At 39.6% G+C, this 19,479-nt stretch overlaps 1 protein-coding gene across 4 annotated transcripts in view; it reads right to left on the bottom strand.

Moving 5' to 3' along the window:
• Nucleotides 1–5,961: 5,961 nt before the first annotated feature.
• The window catches only part of TENT4B (terminal nucleotidyltransferase 4B), a 79,867-nt gene continuing 66,349 nt past the window's right edge, over nucleotides 5,962–19,479 (bottom strand). The window contains exons 6-13 of one of the 4 annotated variants that reach the window (XM_038531082.1): nucleotides 18,306–18,434; nucleotides 17,465–17,678; nucleotides 15,933–16,059; nucleotides 15,730–15,833; nucleotides 15,441–15,628; nucleotides 13,423–13,587; nucleotides 12,063–12,108; nucleotides 5,962–6,356 (exon numbers count right to left, since the gene is read on the bottom strand). In XM_038531082.1, the coding sequence (XP_038387010.1) occupies nucleotides 6,304–6,356; nucleotides 12,063–12,108; nucleotides 13,423–13,587; nucleotides 15,441–15,628; nucleotides 15,730–15,833; nucleotides 15,933–16,059; nucleotides 17,465–17,678; nucleotides 18,306–18,434 (1,026 nt within the window). In that variant the 3' untranslated portion in view covers nucleotides 5,962–6,303. Of the gene's footprint in view, nucleotides 6,357–9,351; nucleotides 12,109–13,422; nucleotides 13,588–15,440; nucleotides 15,629–15,729; nucleotides 15,834–15,932; nucleotides 16,060–17,464; nucleotides 17,679–18,305; nucleotides 18,435–19,479 lie in introns of those variants that run through there. The other 3 variants (XM_038531083.1, XM_038531085.1, XM_038531081.1) reach the window with 3 other exon arrangements.

Here is a 19,479-nt window from a genome sequence, read left to right on the forward strand (position 1 = left end):
TACACCCTTCTCCCTGGCAATCCAATTTGCCATTAGAAAGCTAGCAAGATTGAGGTGCCAGGGTGGTTCATTCCATTGGGTGTCTGACTCCTGATTTTGGCTCAGGTCATGATCTTGGTCATGATCGGGGCTGTAAGTTTGAGCCCCACATGGGGCTTTGCACTCAATGTGGAATCTGCTTGAGATTCTCTCTCTCCCTCTTCTCCTCCCCCCAACACTGTCTCTAAAATAAATAATCTTAAAAAAAAAAAAACAACTAGGCAGATCAAATCATGTTGTACACTTTGAACTTACACCAGTGCTGTATGTCAATTATATCTCAATAAAACTAGGGGGAAAAATTGGCCAGAAAAGATGGTGGATTGAATTCATCATCTACATTTGCTGCCTCTGTAAGTCCACTAGAACTATGACAAGAGGATTTTCGGGCCTCTAAGTAAGAATGGAGACAATGAGAGGAAGAAGTAGCAACACGAATGTGGAAGGTGGAAAGTGAGTAGATCCAGTGTCACTGATTTGGGAGACACAAGAAATGGCAGCTGAGAATCAATCCCATTTACTCCAGTCAGCTATCAGTAGCAGCATGGTAGGGCTAAATCAAAGGAGGGAGGGTGAACATCTAAGAAGTTGTTCAGAGTGCCCATCTCTCCCAAGGCCCATCTCTCCCAAGGCCCATCTCTCCCAAGGCCTGACCGCCATGGCCCATGGCTGTACTCCTCCCAACCCAAGCAGAAGTCTGCAGGGGTTTTCTCTAGAAAAGTTAAAATATATAGTCTGGAATGGGCCACACCAAGCCTGGCTGCAGGAAAAGAAAGAAATGTAAAAATTTCTAGAGGAAGCAGAGACATGTCCTGTCTGCCCAAGCCAGCACTGCTCTTCCTCAGCTCCCAGGATATGGGCAGCCAAGTCCTTACCCCCAGACCAGGGGAATTCTCTGAGAACCCCCAGCAGCCAAATCCCAGAGATTCTCTTCCCCCACCCTAAGCCTGATCACACTGAGCAAGTCACCCAGCATCCCAAGAGTTTGGTGGGCCCCCGTTACATAGGTGCAGGCAACCAGAAAACAGGATCCCAGGAAAGCCACTAACCTCCAAAAGAGAGCCCAAGACAGCAGAAAAAAAGAGGTCCAGAGAGACTAGGCAGCCAGACAAAAACTTAACTATGGCATTAACATCTTCAGAGATTCAAAAACTATATCATGGGTGGCTGGGGTGGCTCAGCGGTTTAGTGCCTGCCTTCAGCCCAGGGTGTGATCCTGGAGTCCCGGGATCAAGTCCCACGTCGGGCTCCCTCCATGGAGCCTGCTTCTCCCTCTTGCCTGTGTCTCTGCCTCTCTCTCCCTCTCTCTCTCTCTCTCTCTGTCTCTCATGAGTAAATAAATAAAATCTTAAAAAAAAAAAACTATATCATGACTATGAAACCCAATAGGATACTGTTTTTTAACAAAAAACATTTGAGGACAGAAAAGAACTTGACATGAAAAATGTGATAGCAGAAATGAAAAACCAACAGAAGTGTTGGAAAATCAAGCTGAATAAAAAGTCGGAGATGGAGAATAGGGTAGAGAAGATAAGAAAAACTAGACGATCCATCCAGGAGACTCAGTATCAGAATAATTGTGGAGTCCAGAGAACACAGAAAGGAAGAAAAAAGTAAGGATTCCAGATTTCCCAGTAACATGGGACATGTGGCGCCAGATAGAAAGGATCCATACCACCAAGGGCCCCATACAATAGGCAAAAACAGACACACACACCCTTTTTCTCAACAGTGACATTTCAGAATCCTGGGAACCAAAAAGCAGATCCAAAAAGTTTCAAGAGGAATAAAAAAGAAATAGGTTACAATTAACTTTTCTTGCAACATGAGACCAATGAAGCAATGCTTTCAAATTCTGAAGGAAAAATGTTCTCCAACCCAGAATTTTGTGTCCAGCAAAACTATCATTTGAGCATCAATGAAGAACAGACCATTTCAGAGGTTTACAGCTTACACCTCCTTTCCCAGGGAGCTCCTGGGACTGGGCACTGATGAGAGAGCTTCTTGATGAAAGAGGGAAGTGTGGGGATGCAGAGAGCAGGAGCCTCCCCGGGGGTGGGGAGGTGCAGAGAGAGCAGAGTGGTGCATGTGCACCAGGTGTGGCTGGGCAGGAGCTCCAGGAGAGGCGCCTCTGACAAGATGGAAGTGATGAGATACCCGAGCACCTGAGCATTTGCATAGTCTTAGAGATGGCAACAATTAAGGGTGAGTTACTAAAACATGGCGGGGATGAGGTACCTCCATGAAGGAGGGCACGTGATGTGCATATAGCACCCAGCACCCAGTGCCCATGCTAATGCTATATGCTAATGAGTCACTGAACTTTACCTCTGAAACTAATAGACTATGTTAATTGAATTATATAAAACTAAAAAAAAAGTACTTGAAAAACTAACAAAAGCAAATGAAAAAAACTTGTGCAGAGAAATAAAGGAATCTTTTTTTTTTAAAATTATATTTGAGAGAGGAAACACAAGCAGAGGGAGGGGCAGAGGGAGAGGGAGAAGCAGACTTTCTGCTGAGCAGGGAGCCCAATGCAGAGCTTGATCCCAGGACCCTGAGATCATGACCTGAGCAGAAAGCAGATGCTTAACCGACTGAGCCACCCGGGTGCCCCAAGAAATCTTTATTATACAGCTCATCTGATAAGAGCAGCATCTACCCAGTCATAATGATGTAAATGCTGAATACTGCACAAAAACAAAATCCAATGTAATTCTATTGGAGGCATAGAAGGAGTTCAGGGGTGGTAAGAAGTCAAAACATTTTTTTTTTTTTTCAAATACGCTCCACACCCAGCGTGGAGCTCAAAGCAGGGCCTGAACCTACAACCCTGAGATCAAGACCTGAGCTAAGAATCAGACTAACCGACTGAGCCACCAACTGAACCAGCCAGGTGCCCCTCTAATGCCACTTCTTGATTTTCAGTTCTTGAAATTATGTTTTGGGGCACCTGGCTGGCTCAGTTGGGGGAGCCTGGGACTCTTGATCTCAGGGTGTGAGTTCAAGCCCTACGTGGGGAATAGGAATAACTTTTAAAAATTAAAAATCTTAAAAAAAAATCTTAATAAATGGCAGTATAGGTATATGATTTAGAGACATCGAGGTAAACACTCCACCCACCCAAAACCACCTAAAGTTGGAAGTGGCTGCCTCAGGACAGGGAGAAGGCAGAGGGAAAGGATGGGAGACAGACTCTTAGAACTATTTGACTTTATGACAAAACTGCGGCTCTGCCCCCGTCCACCGGCTCTTCACGCCCTTGGCAGGACCCAGCCCAAGCCCCCGGGGCCCCTCCAGCCCAGCCCGCCTGGCAGCCTTGTTCACACCTGTCTCCACAGGCCACTCCTGTGCACCCTTTCCCCTTACCTTCTATGTTCCTGTAGAGATGTCTTGCCTACTTATGTGAAAGCACCATTTTCCTGGAGTTTAAAAAACAAAGATGCATGATAATGCCCCTTACAACTATTTTGAGTCCTTGTGCAAAGCCACATTCCTGAAGATACCTGCTGGGTGATTTAAGTACAAAAATGGTTTGCATTTGTGCAGGGGTGAGGCAATAGCTCTTTTGAAAATTGATACACCATTTAAACAGGCCACCTGATACTTTTAACCCTCTCCTGTTTCATGTTATGTTGGCATTAAACCTTGACATTTTTCTAATGGGTTTCTCTTCAACATTTTAATCTCATGTTTTCAGACAGGAGTCGGTTACTTGCTTTAGAAACACACACATACATACACACAGACACACACACACACAAATTTATACTATTTCCTAAATGGATTATTTCACGGATGAGTTTGTTTGGGTCTTCTAAACGGTTTCTTAGACAAAAAGTATAAAATGTTTTACTTAAAAGGTGAAAAAAGTTCCCAATTTAAAAGTCAAACCTAACCTGGTAAATATAAAACATCTTGTAACAGACTTTTCTGGGCACTAACGAATAGAAATTACAGCAGAAATTCTACAATCATATAATGAAAGCCTAGGAAAGTTATTTCAAGGGAAACATCTAAAAAAACCATCACAATGTTTCTTAGGATTAGGGAGATCGCTTTCTGGAATTTCTCACAGCCACTTTTTATCCTCTCTTTTTCCAAAAAAATTTTCCAGATTTCCCAATGAAATTCAAGGCAGCTCTCTGCTCTGACCCAAATAACTGGCTCCTCCTCACCAGTTCCCTCTCTATGCTCAACATCCGCGTCATCCTACTTCAAGACAGATAACTTACTTTTAGAGAGAGTTTTGGTTGTTACTGCTTGCAGTTATTGGAGGATCATAAAACTAAAATACCAAGTTTCAGGGGAAAGGTGGTGGAGAGTGATCAGTAACTGGGCGTTTTAAAAATTATTTTTGTCAAGAGCAACATTTTCTAAAAAAGTTTCAGATGACCATGTTGTGTTTACATTTCAATCTTAGCAAAAGTCTCATAGATATATTTATTAAAGCAATTCATGAAAACTCACCTAAAAGAAGATAAAACTGGGGGAAAAAACTTTCTCTGAAAACTCAGTTGAGAAGGAGAAGTGCCATCAAATAGCAATACTTTATTATTTTTTAAATATTTTATTTTATTTATTTATTCATGAGACACACACACAGAAAGGTAGAGACATAGGCAGAGGGAGAAGAAGGCCCCATGCAGGGAGCCCAATGCAGGACTCGATCCCAGGACCGGGATCACACCCTGAGCTGAAGGCTGAAGCTCAACCGCTGAGCCACCCAGGCATCCCTAAATAGCAATACTTTACATGTTAGTTAACTGAAGCTACTTGCAAGCGGAAGTCAGCATCCTAAAAAGGAATGAAATAGATCTGCTCTGTACTGACAGGGTGAGAGCTCTCTAGAGGGTGGGGGTGGGGGTGGGGGTACAGAGTACCGCGGTATGATACCACTCAGGTAAAAGGGCAAAAGACCCCCTGACATTATGTATGTGCAGGTGTTTATGGATGTAAATGCATTAAAAAAAAAATCTAGGCAGCTACATCCCAAAATATAAAAGTGGTTGGCTCTGGGGAGCTAGGTGAGATGAGAGGGTAAAGGGCAACCAGATCCCTTCATTTAGATATTTAGGTATTATTTACACTTCTTCACAATTAGTTGAGAAATTTAAGTAAATTCACTGTGTCTGGGCAGATGGACAAAATTATCCTGTATATTCAGTTCGTTCTCTATTTTACTGTTTAAGAAACTTCTGGAATGCTAACAGGATATTTTGATTGTACCTTTTTTTTTTTTTTTTTAATAACATTTCCAGTCAATATGCAAGAAGAGACCAGGCCAGAGGGGCAGGCTGGCTTTACCAGCCAGTTGTCTATAAACTGCTGAGCTACTCTTCCCTCCAACTCGGCTTGTGATGATCTTGAAGCAAACTATCCAGGGTTTTCTTCACTACCACTCAGCTGGGTTCCAGGCAAGCACCATCCGTCCAAGTCCTAGGACTGCCACTCCTCCCTCAGGAAAACATGCTCTGGTTGCACTTGGTTATGAACTCAGCTTCTCTGTTCTTTGGAGAACCATTTTCATTATTCTATTGTAAGAGTGTGCACAACTTGTCGATCCACAAAACCTATGGTCAAGTATTTCAACTTCTTAGGACGGCAAGCATAACCCTTTGCATTAAAGCAAAGGATAGAACTAGGTTGGTATTTGGGAATAACAGACTATAGGGGATTGGTTTCATTCCCGCAGTGGCTACGGAGGAAGCAAAGGCTATTATCGTTGGCTAGGACCCGGGCAAGAGAAATACAGCATCTCCCACTCCACTACTGGCTTTAAAAAGGCTAAAAACGCACAGAAATGCTACGTACAGGAAAAAAAAAAAAACCTCTCATCAGTTTTAAGAGGGCCACCTTTAGAATTACAAGATAATTTTTTTAATAGCCACTCAAGTTTTACATAAAGGTTCAAACCAGAGGTTCTGAAGATAAATGAAAGCACAAAGCCTTTATTGAATCGCAGATTATGAATAATAAGCCCAATGGTAAGCCCTGGGGGCAGATGTGCGTAGAAATGCAATTTATAAAATTTTCGAGGCAAACAATTGACATCTTTGAAGAAAGTGTCATTAGCTTAAAAAAAAAAAAAAAAAAGCTTCCAGGTGTGCAATTCATTCATAGTATTGATAACTGGTGCCCAGGATATGACCTCAGGAAATGTCGAGATTTCATATATCATTTGTATCAAATCTCTTTTTCTGGTAAATTCCTTAGTGCCTCTGCAGCGGTAACTAGACAAGATTGGAAAGCTTTCAAGATGATTCAAACCTCCAGCACCTCACAGGAGTCCGCATTTCTTAACACAGAAGGCAATGCTAATCAAAGAAGGAAATAAATGAAAAAGTTATTACAAACAAACACTAGCTCACCAGACTTCTAAATATATACATCTATGTATATTCCACTAAAAAATGTTTACCTCAATTGCCCTTCACATTTTATATCCAGAAACTACGCTTTCACTATTCATACCATGCGGTAAGACAGTGTTTTTTAGTGGTGAGTGCAGTGAAGACTCTGATACTTGTCATAAATCTTCGGATTATTTTCAGATTACAGGACTTTGGAAAGACTTTTTTTTTTTTTTTAAGTGACTCCTTTACATTTAAATATATAAAAATCAGAGAGGGATCTTAAATTTTAGAGATTGCGGTTTTTAGGGACCAAGAGACAGGACTAGGAGAAACTGTAACCACATATAAAAGGTAATTAAGAAACGATGTAGGGAACAGCCATGGACTGCACAGAACCCAAATGGAGAGGTGAGATAAATTTAAATTCTAAAAAATCTGGCTAATGACCAGTAATCTCACTCCCTTCAGAAGGTACGGCTGACTCATCCATGAGAGGTGAGGGCTAAATTAGCTTCACCAAGTTACTGATTTAGATCATGCTTCTCCTAGGCCTGTCTCCCCCACCCACCCCACCCCACGATCCTGGTAATGACCAGCTTGTGATACTTCGTAATCTGTCATTACTACAGCATCTTTAAGGTTGAACACCACTCCTAACAAATTCATCCAGACTGTCTCCTTAGCGGAGCCCTGGCCTTGTAGCCACATGGAAGCTTCTGCAACAAGTAGCCAAGGCCGTATAGAAGCACAAGGACTTACACTGAAATGCAAAATAAACACTTGTGCTGAAATACACAAATTAAGAGATTGCCTGTTATCGTCTGTTCTTAGTGATGTGGCTAACATCCCTTTCAGTAAACCCAGGAGATACCTCAAGTTCCTAACTACAAATGGGATGCGTTCTCTCCTCTCTCCCTCTCTCTCTGTCTCAATCTCTCCTACAGCGTTACCTCTTCCTGCCTAGCAGACTATGGACTAGGTTACATTTAATAAGGCATATACTTAAGTAGAAAATGTAAAGGCCAAACACTTAAAATCACAAAACCTGCGTAAGAGTAAAACAAACATTAGCAGCATATGAACTAAAAACTGCTCTTAGATAAATATTTAATTCTGGGCATCAAATAGATCAGCAGAGCTTATACTTGGAGAATTCTCCAGGTTAATAATTCTGTCAACATTTGATTTATACAGATATTTAGGTCATTATCTTTGATTAAAAAAAAAAAAACAGTTGCCCAAGGCGTCAAGTTAAAACAGCTCCCAAGAAGATGGTAGAGAAAAGTTGGCCTCTTGGGTTACATCGTTTTTGAGTCACACAAGTAACTTCCATGGTAAAATCGGACTTGTCTCTTAGTTATGTTAAATATCATGTAGCATATTATAAATTTGTTCTTGTAACATTTTCTCCGCCCATAAATGTATTGGCAAAATAGTCTTGAAGTTCAGAAGCTGAGGCACGAGACAGACACTTTTCCAAGGAACAGCTTTTACATATCTTTGTTTCCACTGTGATGCTACATCATTCTCTAAGTATTTCGCTACATGAATTATGCCACTGGTGAAAACTAGAATAAAGAGGGACTATTAAGTATAACTTTCTACTCAATTAAGCTCAATAGAGCCATTTATGGAATACTTTGCTGACGAAATAGTTGATGAAGATGTTGCTCACTGCTAATCAAAGCAGTTTAATGAGCTTGGAGAGCAAGAACTGATGGATAGGAATACACTTTTCTGATCGTTAATTTAACGCTTCCGTATTTATCACAGCAAAATCGGGAATGTCTTTATTATATGTTACCACTTAATTTTTGAAAAGTTAACTGAGAAGCAACTGATCCCCTAATCAACATTCCCAGTTTGTGACTGAGACGTTACGAAATCAACAGCATGTTTTAACTGAAGGAACCGAACAGTTTCAAACCGTATGTCAACATTAAAATAAAACAGACACATAGCCATGAACAGTACGAATATCAACACAATTTATCAGTAATACCTGATAATGGTGACTTCTAGAGATTTCTACAGAGTAACCTTGGTAACTACATCCTAGCCAATGGAGAGGTCTTTGCATTGAGGACAGTGCAGAAGCAAGAGGGTCTGCAGCTCACCGTGGCCTCTCCTGGCCCACCTATAGCTCTGGAAACCCCAGACACCAGTCCATAGTTTAAGACAAACACAGCTCACACTTACCAGGATGCGGGGAAGGGAATGAGAAAACACTTGGAGGTACAAGACTTTAGAGGAAAAAAAAGGACTATTAGTAATGCTCTCCCTAGCACGTATGTTTTTACCCTGTGAAGACTTTAAACCCAGGGCTATCTGGAGCCATAAAGCAAAGAACCCAAGTTTGAATGACGGGCTCAAAATGCAAGTAAAGGTAAAACACACTGAAGTTAGGACAAAAAAATAGTATGATCAGCTGTTGAAGCTTGGAAGGCAACGCCACATAAAACCGGGAGATCCCAAGATCAAAGCTAGATTTGAAAACCACATCCAACATCTCCAAACAAGACAAAGACACTAAAAACCAGTCACCTTCGGTGGACACCTTAAAACTCGAGGGCAGAAATGCATTTTTACCTTCATCATCAAAACCTAACCACTCAGGTTTGGTGCTGACATGTCCACGACCCAACAGCACTTCTAAAACCAGTACTGAAATGTTTTTTATGACTCTTCAAGGAGCTTCGACACCAACCAGGCACAATTATATGACTGCCAGAGGAAATGTCGCCACAGCGAGGCAGCATTTGTAAGGTCCCGTTCTATAAGTACGAGCAAAGGAAGGTTATGACTCATGAATATGGATGGACTGTAATATTTAAATGACACGTTTCTGATATATTCACAAAATCTTTATAGAAAGTGTTGGAACTCAAAAAAGAAAAAAGACAGGAGTCAAATACAGAGATGAAATGTACAAAAACAAATGAGCAGGCAAACTAGATGTTCTTGAAAGTATTTTTACTTCAGATTGAAAAATGAACAGCTTCCACACTGTTCATTGCAAGATACACAGTATTCACGAATACAATGCTGGTCATTTGAGGATATGTACACACCTCAATTTCTCCTTCATGCTTTTTCTTTTAGAAAGATACTGTTTACCAAAAAGAAACTTCAGCAGTACAGGAAAAACTATTTTCCCAATAAATTTACGAAAACCTAAGATTCCCAATGGAATCAAGATTATCTTCCCGCTACCACCACCTTAATATAATCACATGCTTATTGGAACGCTAATATCTGCACCCTAAGAGTACATTTACTTTCAACAATGAGGGTGATTCTTGAAACAAAACAAAACAAAACAACAAAAAAGAACTTCAGTGTGGTAAATGTAACAATGGATCTCTGCAAGTATTAAGTGTCTGAAATAGGCAGCTAATACTGGATTTAATATTATTTTATAAATAATTGTTCCCTTAGCGGTAAACATCAGTCTACATGTTCGCAATAGTCCTAGAAATAAATACTGTGATTATGCACAATATGTTATGACAAACTAGTTTCAAAGAACAAAAGCTCAACATCTTGATAAAAATTCTAATCAGAATAAAATGTGACTCGAAAATTTAAAACATTGTCAAAATAACATCACATTTAAAATTTTCCACGGTTTACACAAGTATTAGGAGTTTCCAGTTGTGGAACATATTTTTCTGTTGTGAATTAAAATACGAACATATTGAAAACTGTTAATTTCAGTGATGACATCAGTTTTGATCTTACTTTAGCATTATTTTCTTTATAAAAAGTTGCACTAAGTGTCCATTAATGATCTGATTGGTCTTCAGTATTTCATAAATGTATACAAAAGAAATTCCTAAAAGCCAATAGTACTTTATATGTGTGTATATATATATATGTGTGTGTGTGTATATATATATATATGTATATAAAAAGAATCTCATTTCAGAAATGGCTATAATTAACAGAGCCACACACACTGATGCTAAAACATAAGAGCTTTCACATTGAAAGAAAGCATTTTCAGAAATGTCACTTACATCCTATTATATTCAATATTCCCGAGTTTCAAACTCAACACGTGATGGATAACAGAATTATACATCTCATTTGCGCTCAAAGCTGACCACAACCAAAATTTACAGTATGATTGAAACAAGCCAATGTTTTAAAAAGTTTTAATTAAAGATAACAATTCCATGGAAGGAGAGGATAAAGAATGGGATGACAAGAAGTATTTGGTCTTAATAAGGCAATACAAAATAGATCCATTATCAAAGACCATTTAATTTTTAAAGATCAACAATACCAAAAGCATAAAGTGGAGTATAAGAAAATAGTTTTTTATAAGTATGATTTAATTAAAGCTGTTTACAGTTATTCTCTCCCACAGTAGTTAAGCATGAATTTAAAAAAGAATAAGAGATGAGAAAACAAGCACACACAGCACGCAGGGTTAGAAGAGCCAGCATGCAAAGTCTGTGGAACTCGGGGATTCACTGCAACAGGAATGGGACTGGACGCGGGTGGCTTTTTTTTTTTTTTTTTCCTATTAGGAAGAAAAACAAAACAAAACAAAAGACTGCAAAGGAAACAAACACAAAGTCATGTAATTGCCCATTGCCCAAGACGACAGCACTATAGAAAACAGTTGCAAGGTAATTCTTAGAGAGGACTAGAGATTTTTCAGTGTTTACACAAAAGTACATAGTACATTTTTTTTTCTTTTTTTTTCCTTTTTTCCTTTTTTCCTTTTTTTCTTTTCTTTTTTTTTTTTTTTTACAAAATAAAACATCATTTGCCACCATAAACCTTTTCTTTAGAGAGGAAAAATTTTTGCAGCAGGTCACAAGGGTTCTAGTAAGTCATTTCAATGCTGAGGAAAACAAATTGAGTAATAGAACTAATCACTTCCCTATATATGGATGTTAAGATGACAAGTCAGATTATTTTTCAAACTAATCCTGAGAAAAATCTGTTTACAATTTAAACAGTAATGTTATGTAAAAAGTATTAACAAATCCACTATTACAAATATCAATTTCCTATATGGTCATCTATATATACACACAATAAAATGGTAAATATATGCAAAAATATTAAAAAAAAAAAAAAAGAAAACATGCACAGATCACTTTCCCCTTTGGAGTCTGGACTTCCTATGAGATAGTTTTGTTTTCTTTCCCCACCCCATCCTCTGAAATCGATTTTTGTTTCTATCACCCTACCCACACTGAATACTATCCCCTAGAACTCTGCATAAAGCCAATGAGAAATAGATTTATTTTACATTCAAGCTTTAAATCTTAAAATGACCCTGTTGTAGCATAGGACTTATCAAATGAGCAGCCTTTTTTTTTTTTTCCCTCTTTTTTGCTTGCTTTTTGTTTTTGCAGTTGTCAGTCTTCATGATCCATTCCGTGGCGAGCTGGGAAAAAACGCAGTTGCTAAATCAGAGTCTGAACAGTGTAAGGCTCCCGAATGCCAGGAGTCCCTATCCAACTGTCCTGAGCATGAGATCATTGCACACAGAAGACAGTCCATCGTACGATGCCGACTATCTACAAAGGTCTGAGAGGGGGGCATCCCTCTTGTGTTTCCTCTTTTTGCCATGGTAATACTGATTATTTGATTTGCCTTGATGCTGTTTGTTTGTCATCAAGGAACCATGGCTTGTTTGAGTTGTACCTTGGAAGCCTTTGCTGGAAGAACGAAAGAGCCTTGCTGATCCATGCTGCAGAGAAAGAGAGTGGTCAAAGAGACATTAGTATTGTGGATGCAACAGAGCGCTTGATAAAACCTCACTTGGGGACCCCACAAAACTAGGAATATGCTGACTTATCTGGCAGGCAGAAAACAATGCCCCAGGGGTTCACCCTCTTGAGCTCTAAAACTTTTCCATTCTTTTTTAATGGAAATATTGGAATACTGCCTTGACTTAACAGAGGACATGGAATGTAAAACTTTTTTCAAGGAACCTATGCACCAGTGTACCACATAATAAATGGCATTACTGGAAGAAGTGCCTAAACCCACAGGTGCGCTGCCAGGTCAGGGGTCATCATGACTCGCTGCTCCTTCCCCTTCTCTGTCCCTTTCATTGTCATTTCTAAATGGATCTGTGTGTGGTGCACCTGACGAAAGCTGTATAGGTAAAGTGGATTCTGCGAGTCAAGTCAGACACGAGGTGACCAACAACATTAAGAGACCATCTCTACTGCCAAGAGGCCTTCTGCGGGGTCTGAGAGTCAGAGCCTAGTACGAAATGGCTTCTTTCCTCGTTTTGATTCATTATTCATGATTAAGAAAATTTTAGGCAACCATAAAACTGAAAACAGAGTATTCTCTGTGGCCTTTTCAAGTCAAAGCTGATACGAATCGGCTAACCATGGTGGACCACTCACTTCCTGATCATTTCAATAAAGCAACTGAATACTGAACATTAAAACATAAACAAGGATCTGTTACTTGCAGATACATACAATGTTGCCATGAGGTCATGCACCAAGCTTCATGTGAGCTTAATTCAAAGACAACTGAATCTTTTTAGAACTCAATGAGATTTTTTTATTTTTATTTTTATTTTTTTATTATTTATGATAGTCACACAGAGAGAGAGAGAGGCAGAGACACAGGTAGAGGGAGAAGCAGGCTCCATGCACCGGGAGCCTGACGTGGGATTCGATCCCGGGTCTCCAGGATCGCGCCCTGGGCCAAAGGCAGGCGCCAAACCGCTGCGCCACCCAGGGATCCACTCAATGAGATTTTTTTAAATGCTGAATCTGTAATCAGGTGGGTTTGGCTGGGACACCTGATAAGGACCAATCATTAAATTCCCACAAAGGTTTAGGTTACAATGGTGTCTCATAACAATCTCCAGGACATCCTGTTACTAGAATCACTGTGCTTTGGAACCTCTTAGAAAAAACAGGTTTGTTCTTTAAACCCAGAGTTTTCTTCAAACCCATGTATGTATGTATACATATTCATGTGTAAGAAATTGTAAATATTTTGTATTGAATACTATCAAAACACACATTCCACACACCTGAGATTTGTTGGTGCTGTTGGAGGTGTTACTGGTTTGGGTGCTCTGCATTTTCCCAACTGCCTGAGAGGACTCCAAGGACACATCTTGTGACCCTACTCGGTTCCCAGTGGATGGACGGCAGAGCAGCTGTTTCGGGGTTTTGCATGGTGTCGCATCGGAATCCTAACACAAGTCACATGAGTTATAATGTGACATATTAATAATTTAGAAATTCAGTATCAAGAAAGGGAAAACAACTTCACCTAAGTACTCTCTGGACTAAATTTAAACATCTGGGAGTTAAAGAAAGCACCCCAAGGAATTTATAAAATTAACTGCTTAAGCTTTCCTTCACAAATTTTCCTCCAAACATTCAAAGTGGCTTTCAAAGCCATAGGTCTCTGTTCGTTACATCTATTGCCCATGCCCGGACCTTGTTCATTGGCCTTGACGGGGCTCATGGAGGTCCAAGTTTATCTGCACATCTATTTACAGGAAATGAACCATGGTACAGTGGAAGAGCATGGCAAAGACCCTTGGTCCCTGACTCAATCAAAACCGAAAGGATTGGCTCAAAGGGCTCGATTTCTCCAAGTCTGTGATAACTAATCAGTGAGCCCTCCAACCAGACACCCCACATGGTTAAGGAGTTCCTAGAGACAATGGGCCGAGCCCCACCTGTTTCTGAGCTACCAGGGCCATGACTGGGCTACATCTCCCTTCAGGTCTACCCTTCACTGTTACACTCTACCCAGCGTCTCAGAGGTACAAGCTCTTAGGCCCTTCCAGCTCCCTCTTGAGGCCATCACTATTCCTGCCCCACTGTGTCTGTGACATCTAGCTCAGTTATGTCCTCTACCATAGCTCTGCTCTAGGAATCAAAAAGGCATACAGCTAGATTGTGCCAAATGAGGACTCCATTATGACACATGGTCATCATCAACAACATAAAATTATGTTCCTTCCATAGATTACTCTTTATGTCATACACTTAATAAAGTCAAAATTCAAATAACGGTAAGCCTATGTTATTTCTCAATTAAGTAAACTCAAAATCAACCCTGATAAGGAAAAATAACTGCAGGTATACCTTACACTAAAAATTCATCAGGGCTAGGGTCAGACAGACAGCAAAAGCGAGGCTGCCAGGGGCCTTGGGGAATGAGGACTTGTTAAGGTCTGCTAATAGGTTTCTTTCTGGAGTCCTGGGACTCAGACAGTGATGATGGCTGCGTAACAACGTGAAGACACTGAAAACCACTTGACTGCACATTCTAAAATAGTGAACTTTATGATACGTGAATTATATATCTCAATCTTTAAAACTTCAATCAAGAAGCTCAAAAACATTATTGAGTGGAAGAAACCTTATGCAAAAGGTTATGCATACTAAGTCCACTTATGTGAAATTCTGGAACAGGCAAAACTAACCTGTAGGCATCAGAAAATCATAACAGTGGTTACCTCTGGGGTAGAATTCGGGACTGACGGGAAAGCATCATGAAGGACTTCTCTGGGATGAAGGTAACAGTCTATATCTTGTTGGGGTTACACACATGCATACAGTTGTTAAAATTTAGTGATGCATCACTAAGATTTCCTTGTATTTCAATTTTATATCAAAAGGAAAAACTAAATACTGAACCCTGGTTAATGAACCCTGCTTAATGAGGAGCACATTGCAATACTTTGGAGGAAGTGCACTGATGCCTGTAATTTACTTTGAAATGTTTCGAAGAATAAGATGAATTAGCAGACACAGGGATGGGTGAATGGCTAGCTATAGGATAAGCAAGCAACAGGTTAATGGTAAAATCTGATGGTGATATATATGGATGCTCACTAAAATTCTTTCATTTTTGTTGTATGCTTGAAAATTTTAACCCAGTGTTAGAGACATGTACAATCAGTGCAGTCACTAAAATTTCCCAGTAACAAATGAGAAAAGAGTTAGGCCTAGCCCCTCTATACATAGTTACCCCCCCAAGAGAACTCCTCAGGGTGTAGGTTCAGAAAAGCCATGTCCTCATACTTACGACATCACTAGAGCTGGACTGTGTGGCAGAAGAGGAAGACACTGGACCTGATGAAGAGTTTGAAGAGTGTTTACTAAGAGATTCCGAAGTTTTACTTCTACATTTTCCAAGGGCTTCATTTTCTTCAGATAGATTATTATTACATTTATCTAACTGCTGAGTATCTACTATCAAGGTAACACCATTTCCTGAAAGAGTGGCAAAAGATTGGAAAACGTTTCTTCCCATTAAACGCACACAACACAGAAAAGCCGCTGATGCTCGGTCGATCGATCAAGGAGAGACTTACCATTGCACGAGGGCTCGGGCCCGCTCTGCAAGCCCCACTGCTTTGATATCCAATCCCTGTACGTGGCAACTTCGTCCGTTACTCTAATTATTCTGCCTAATATGCTGCATGCATTTAAAGAAAAGAGAGGGGGTATGTTAATTTGGAGACAAGAAGCCACACGCAATTCTGACCCAACAGGCTGAAGTAAGTGAAGCCTTTACCTCTCCGTTTCGTTGTTGGGATAATACTTGGCTATTGGTGATACAGCATGACTCAACACAACATAGGCATAATCAAAGGCCTGTTTCACCTGCATGGCCCCATATGAACTCCTTCCAACATCATTACCTTTAAAAGAAACACATATGGATGAGCGTAGGCATGACCACTGCTTAATGAGAACTAAATGCTCATGGGCCCTCTTCTGGAAGAACAAGGGCAATTACTTTCCTGCTACAGTTGCACAGAGAGTCTGGGCAGGCAGTCATCCCCACGACTCCCCAGGCTCTGAACATGTGTACCATGCAGTAAGTACGTCATAGCATATAAATTGTCTAAATGAATCTTGGCCCAACAGGGACTATCCCACACACAGTCACGCAAACAAAGGGAGTTAACTGCCTGCCCAGTCTCCTACGAGTGAAACCAAAAAAATGAGACATCCCTATCTTTTGTTTCTATTAGCTACCTGAATAGAAAATTTCTGGCATGAAATTATGAGCTCCTGAAGAGCAAGGACCATCTTGGTGAAAATCGTTGTGCCCTTTATGTAGAGAAGCCACTCGATAAAAATTTCCACAATGAATAAACATGCCGAACTATCAATGTTTGTAATATGGTACAATAAGCCTGCAAAGAGCCCTAGACAACTACTCTCTTTCATAACTCCCTTTCCTTATCCATTTTCAAAGTTAACAGTTAAGCAAATGACTCAAAGCATCTCCTTTCAAGTCTGGTAACATAGAATTTAAATATTTTACAATTACAGCAAGAAACAATATTGCTCAGGGAAACTAGGGTACAAGCAAACAAACATAACCCCCTAAAAGCAAGGAAGGGCTCTGCTGTTCCCTTTAACGCCAATGGGAAGCTGGGGAAAGGCATAGGGAGACATAAAATTAAAAGAGGAAAGAAAAAAAATTTAAAAAAATAAAAGAGGAAAGAAGGGGGCCCAAAAAGAAAATAAATGGTCTCTCTGAACCCTTTCACTCATCCTTTCTGAGCTGGCTTATTACCATGCTCACTGCCTTGGAGGACTTCAGAAACCTCACTGAAACCCTGGTTGACAACTGGCTGGACTCAGGGGCAACGAGGACACAAGAAAACACAATGACCTTCAAACTGGAGACGGGCCCAAATCCATCCAACAGCTAACACCTTTGCTCCTTTGCCTCTCGGGGTCAAATGGACTCTACTCCCAACTCCCCAGAACTTCTGGCATGTGTGTGCTTTCATATGTTTTCTTACAAAATATTTTGATGAAAAAGAGTAAGTACAATTAGAAGTTTCATTCATCATCTAAAGAAAGAGGTGGTTTTTTTTTTTTTTTTTTTTTTTTTTAAGATTTATGTATTTATTTAAGTAATCTCTACACCTCCAACCTCGGGCCCGAACTCACAACCCCGAGGATCAAGAGTCACACGCTCCAACGAATGAGCCAGCCAAGTGTCCCTCCTCTAAAGAGAGTTTGTAAAAGGACAATACTGACAGTGCCCTTTCTTTGAATGCCCACAAATTTACCTAATTTCAATACCTGGTTGTAAAGGATCTTCAATATAAAGCATCGATGGCCTGTAGCCATCGAGCATATTTTTCTGTACTTCATCTTTGGCCACATATGAACCACCATCCTTTATCCGGATGCCAGTCTTTAAATAATTGAAGTGTCGTCCATATAATTCAAAAAATTCTATTAAGAGAACACCATAGTTTGTATTGGGGATGCAAGCATCTTCCCTGGGATGTAACTAAAACCAGGAAAAAAAAAAAAAAAAAAGAAATTATATTGGATTTTCTCTAAATTATCAAGGTGGGGATAATAAGTGACATCCTAACTTCTATAAAAACAGTACTATTATGATTTTGATTAAGATGCCCCAGGATGCTGACATGGCTGATGAGGTCCAACACACCAGGGAAGTCATTCTGATGAGCAGAGTCAGGCAGCTGGCAACACCGTGCTTCATAAACACATTCAAGACAATATTAAGACTTCAAACTCATTCTACCCAGATAGCAGACTTCAATTCCAGCTGAACTTCCAGGATTAGTTGCTTAAAAGATATTCTTATTTTTGGCATTTATACTACTATTTATCTTATGAAAATCATGTCATACCTATGCGTGTCAAAATTTGAGTGAAAATTCTCAAAACTACTAGAACGTATGAGATTAAAAATATTCTTTCCTGGGATTTAAAAATACTTATTTGTTAAATTATAAACAGGTACTCAGCTTAAAGAGAAAAGTCATAAGTAATTAAAGGAAGTATTCCAATTAGAGCTTGACTTAAATTTTTTCCAAAATGATTCTGAATTGATTTTTAAAAATTTTATTTTAGTGTACACTAAACATGGTATAATCAAACAACTTACCTGAAGGAAACTGACTGCCATTAAAAAGAGACTATAAGAACCAATTCCACCTGTAAATACTTCATTAAGGTCCCTCTGTAATAAGAATTGCTTCAATACTAAAACCAAGTATGGTAATACAGGATATTTCTGAAAAAAGAAAATTATATTTTCAGTGAATCCCTATTTCAGTAATTGTGCTAATAAGCATTAACAGGAGCATAAGCTGGTCCTAACATTACAAACTTTAGTGGAGATATCCAATACATTTAATTTTCTATTTTAAGAGCAAGATAGAAAAAAAAGTGTAAGTTATCAGTAATTAAAGATTTTCTCCTCACATCTAAAAATCTACAACATGTAGACATAAACCATGGCATCCTAGCACTCACCATGGGACAGAAACACCAGCGATATATTTTTGATGACACTTCTTTACAGCCATTACCATATGCTATTCACCTGTAAACAGGTAACAGAGTACAGGACAAATTCTCAACCCGTAAAGCACTAAATCAGTGGGATTTTGAGGAATCCTTTTTCTTAGGTGGCACTCCACCAAGTAGATCAGGGTCCTTCAGATGACTGTGCACAGCCCAGGAACTTTCCTGCCTGCTGTCTTCCCTGTGGGCAGATGACCACACACAGACTCAACTTCCACGATTTACAGAGATCGGTGAGAACACCCAAGCTGGCAAACATGGGCCAGTGTGAGTCCATCTTTCATTCATGCATGTACTCATTAAGTATTCTCCACAAAAAAAAAAAAAAAAAAAAAAAGTATTCTCCACAAGCCAGGCCCTAGGCTAAGGATGCTGAGGAAACACAGCAGACCCAACATCTAGAGAGAAGTCTTAATAGTCATTACCTAGGAGTGGGAGAATTACTAGTAATTTCTAGTTTGTTCTTGACATCTAGAATGAACACATTCTGTTTCCATAAGAAAGTAAAAAGTCTATACTTTTGCAAATCATGTCAAAGCAAGCAAGCCTGAGGAATAACAAATCTATGGAGAAATAATCATTTTTAAACATTATGGCTGAAGCCATAAACAGATGGTCTCTTTAAAGAACAATAAGGTAAATTTCCAAAAGAATCTGATCTGTATTATACTCTTTTTTTTTTTTTTTTTTTTTTTTAATTTTTATTTATTTATGATAGTCACAGAGAGAGAGAGAGAGGCAGAGACACAGGC

This window comes from Canis lupus, chromosome 2, assembly GCF_011100685.1.
Source record: "Canis lupus familiaris isolate Mischka breed German Shepherd chromosome 2, alternate assembly UU_Cfam_GSD_1.0, whole genome shotgun sequence".
Lineage (NCBI taxonomy): Eukaryota > Metazoa > Chordata > Mammalia > Carnivora > Canidae > Canis > Canis lupus.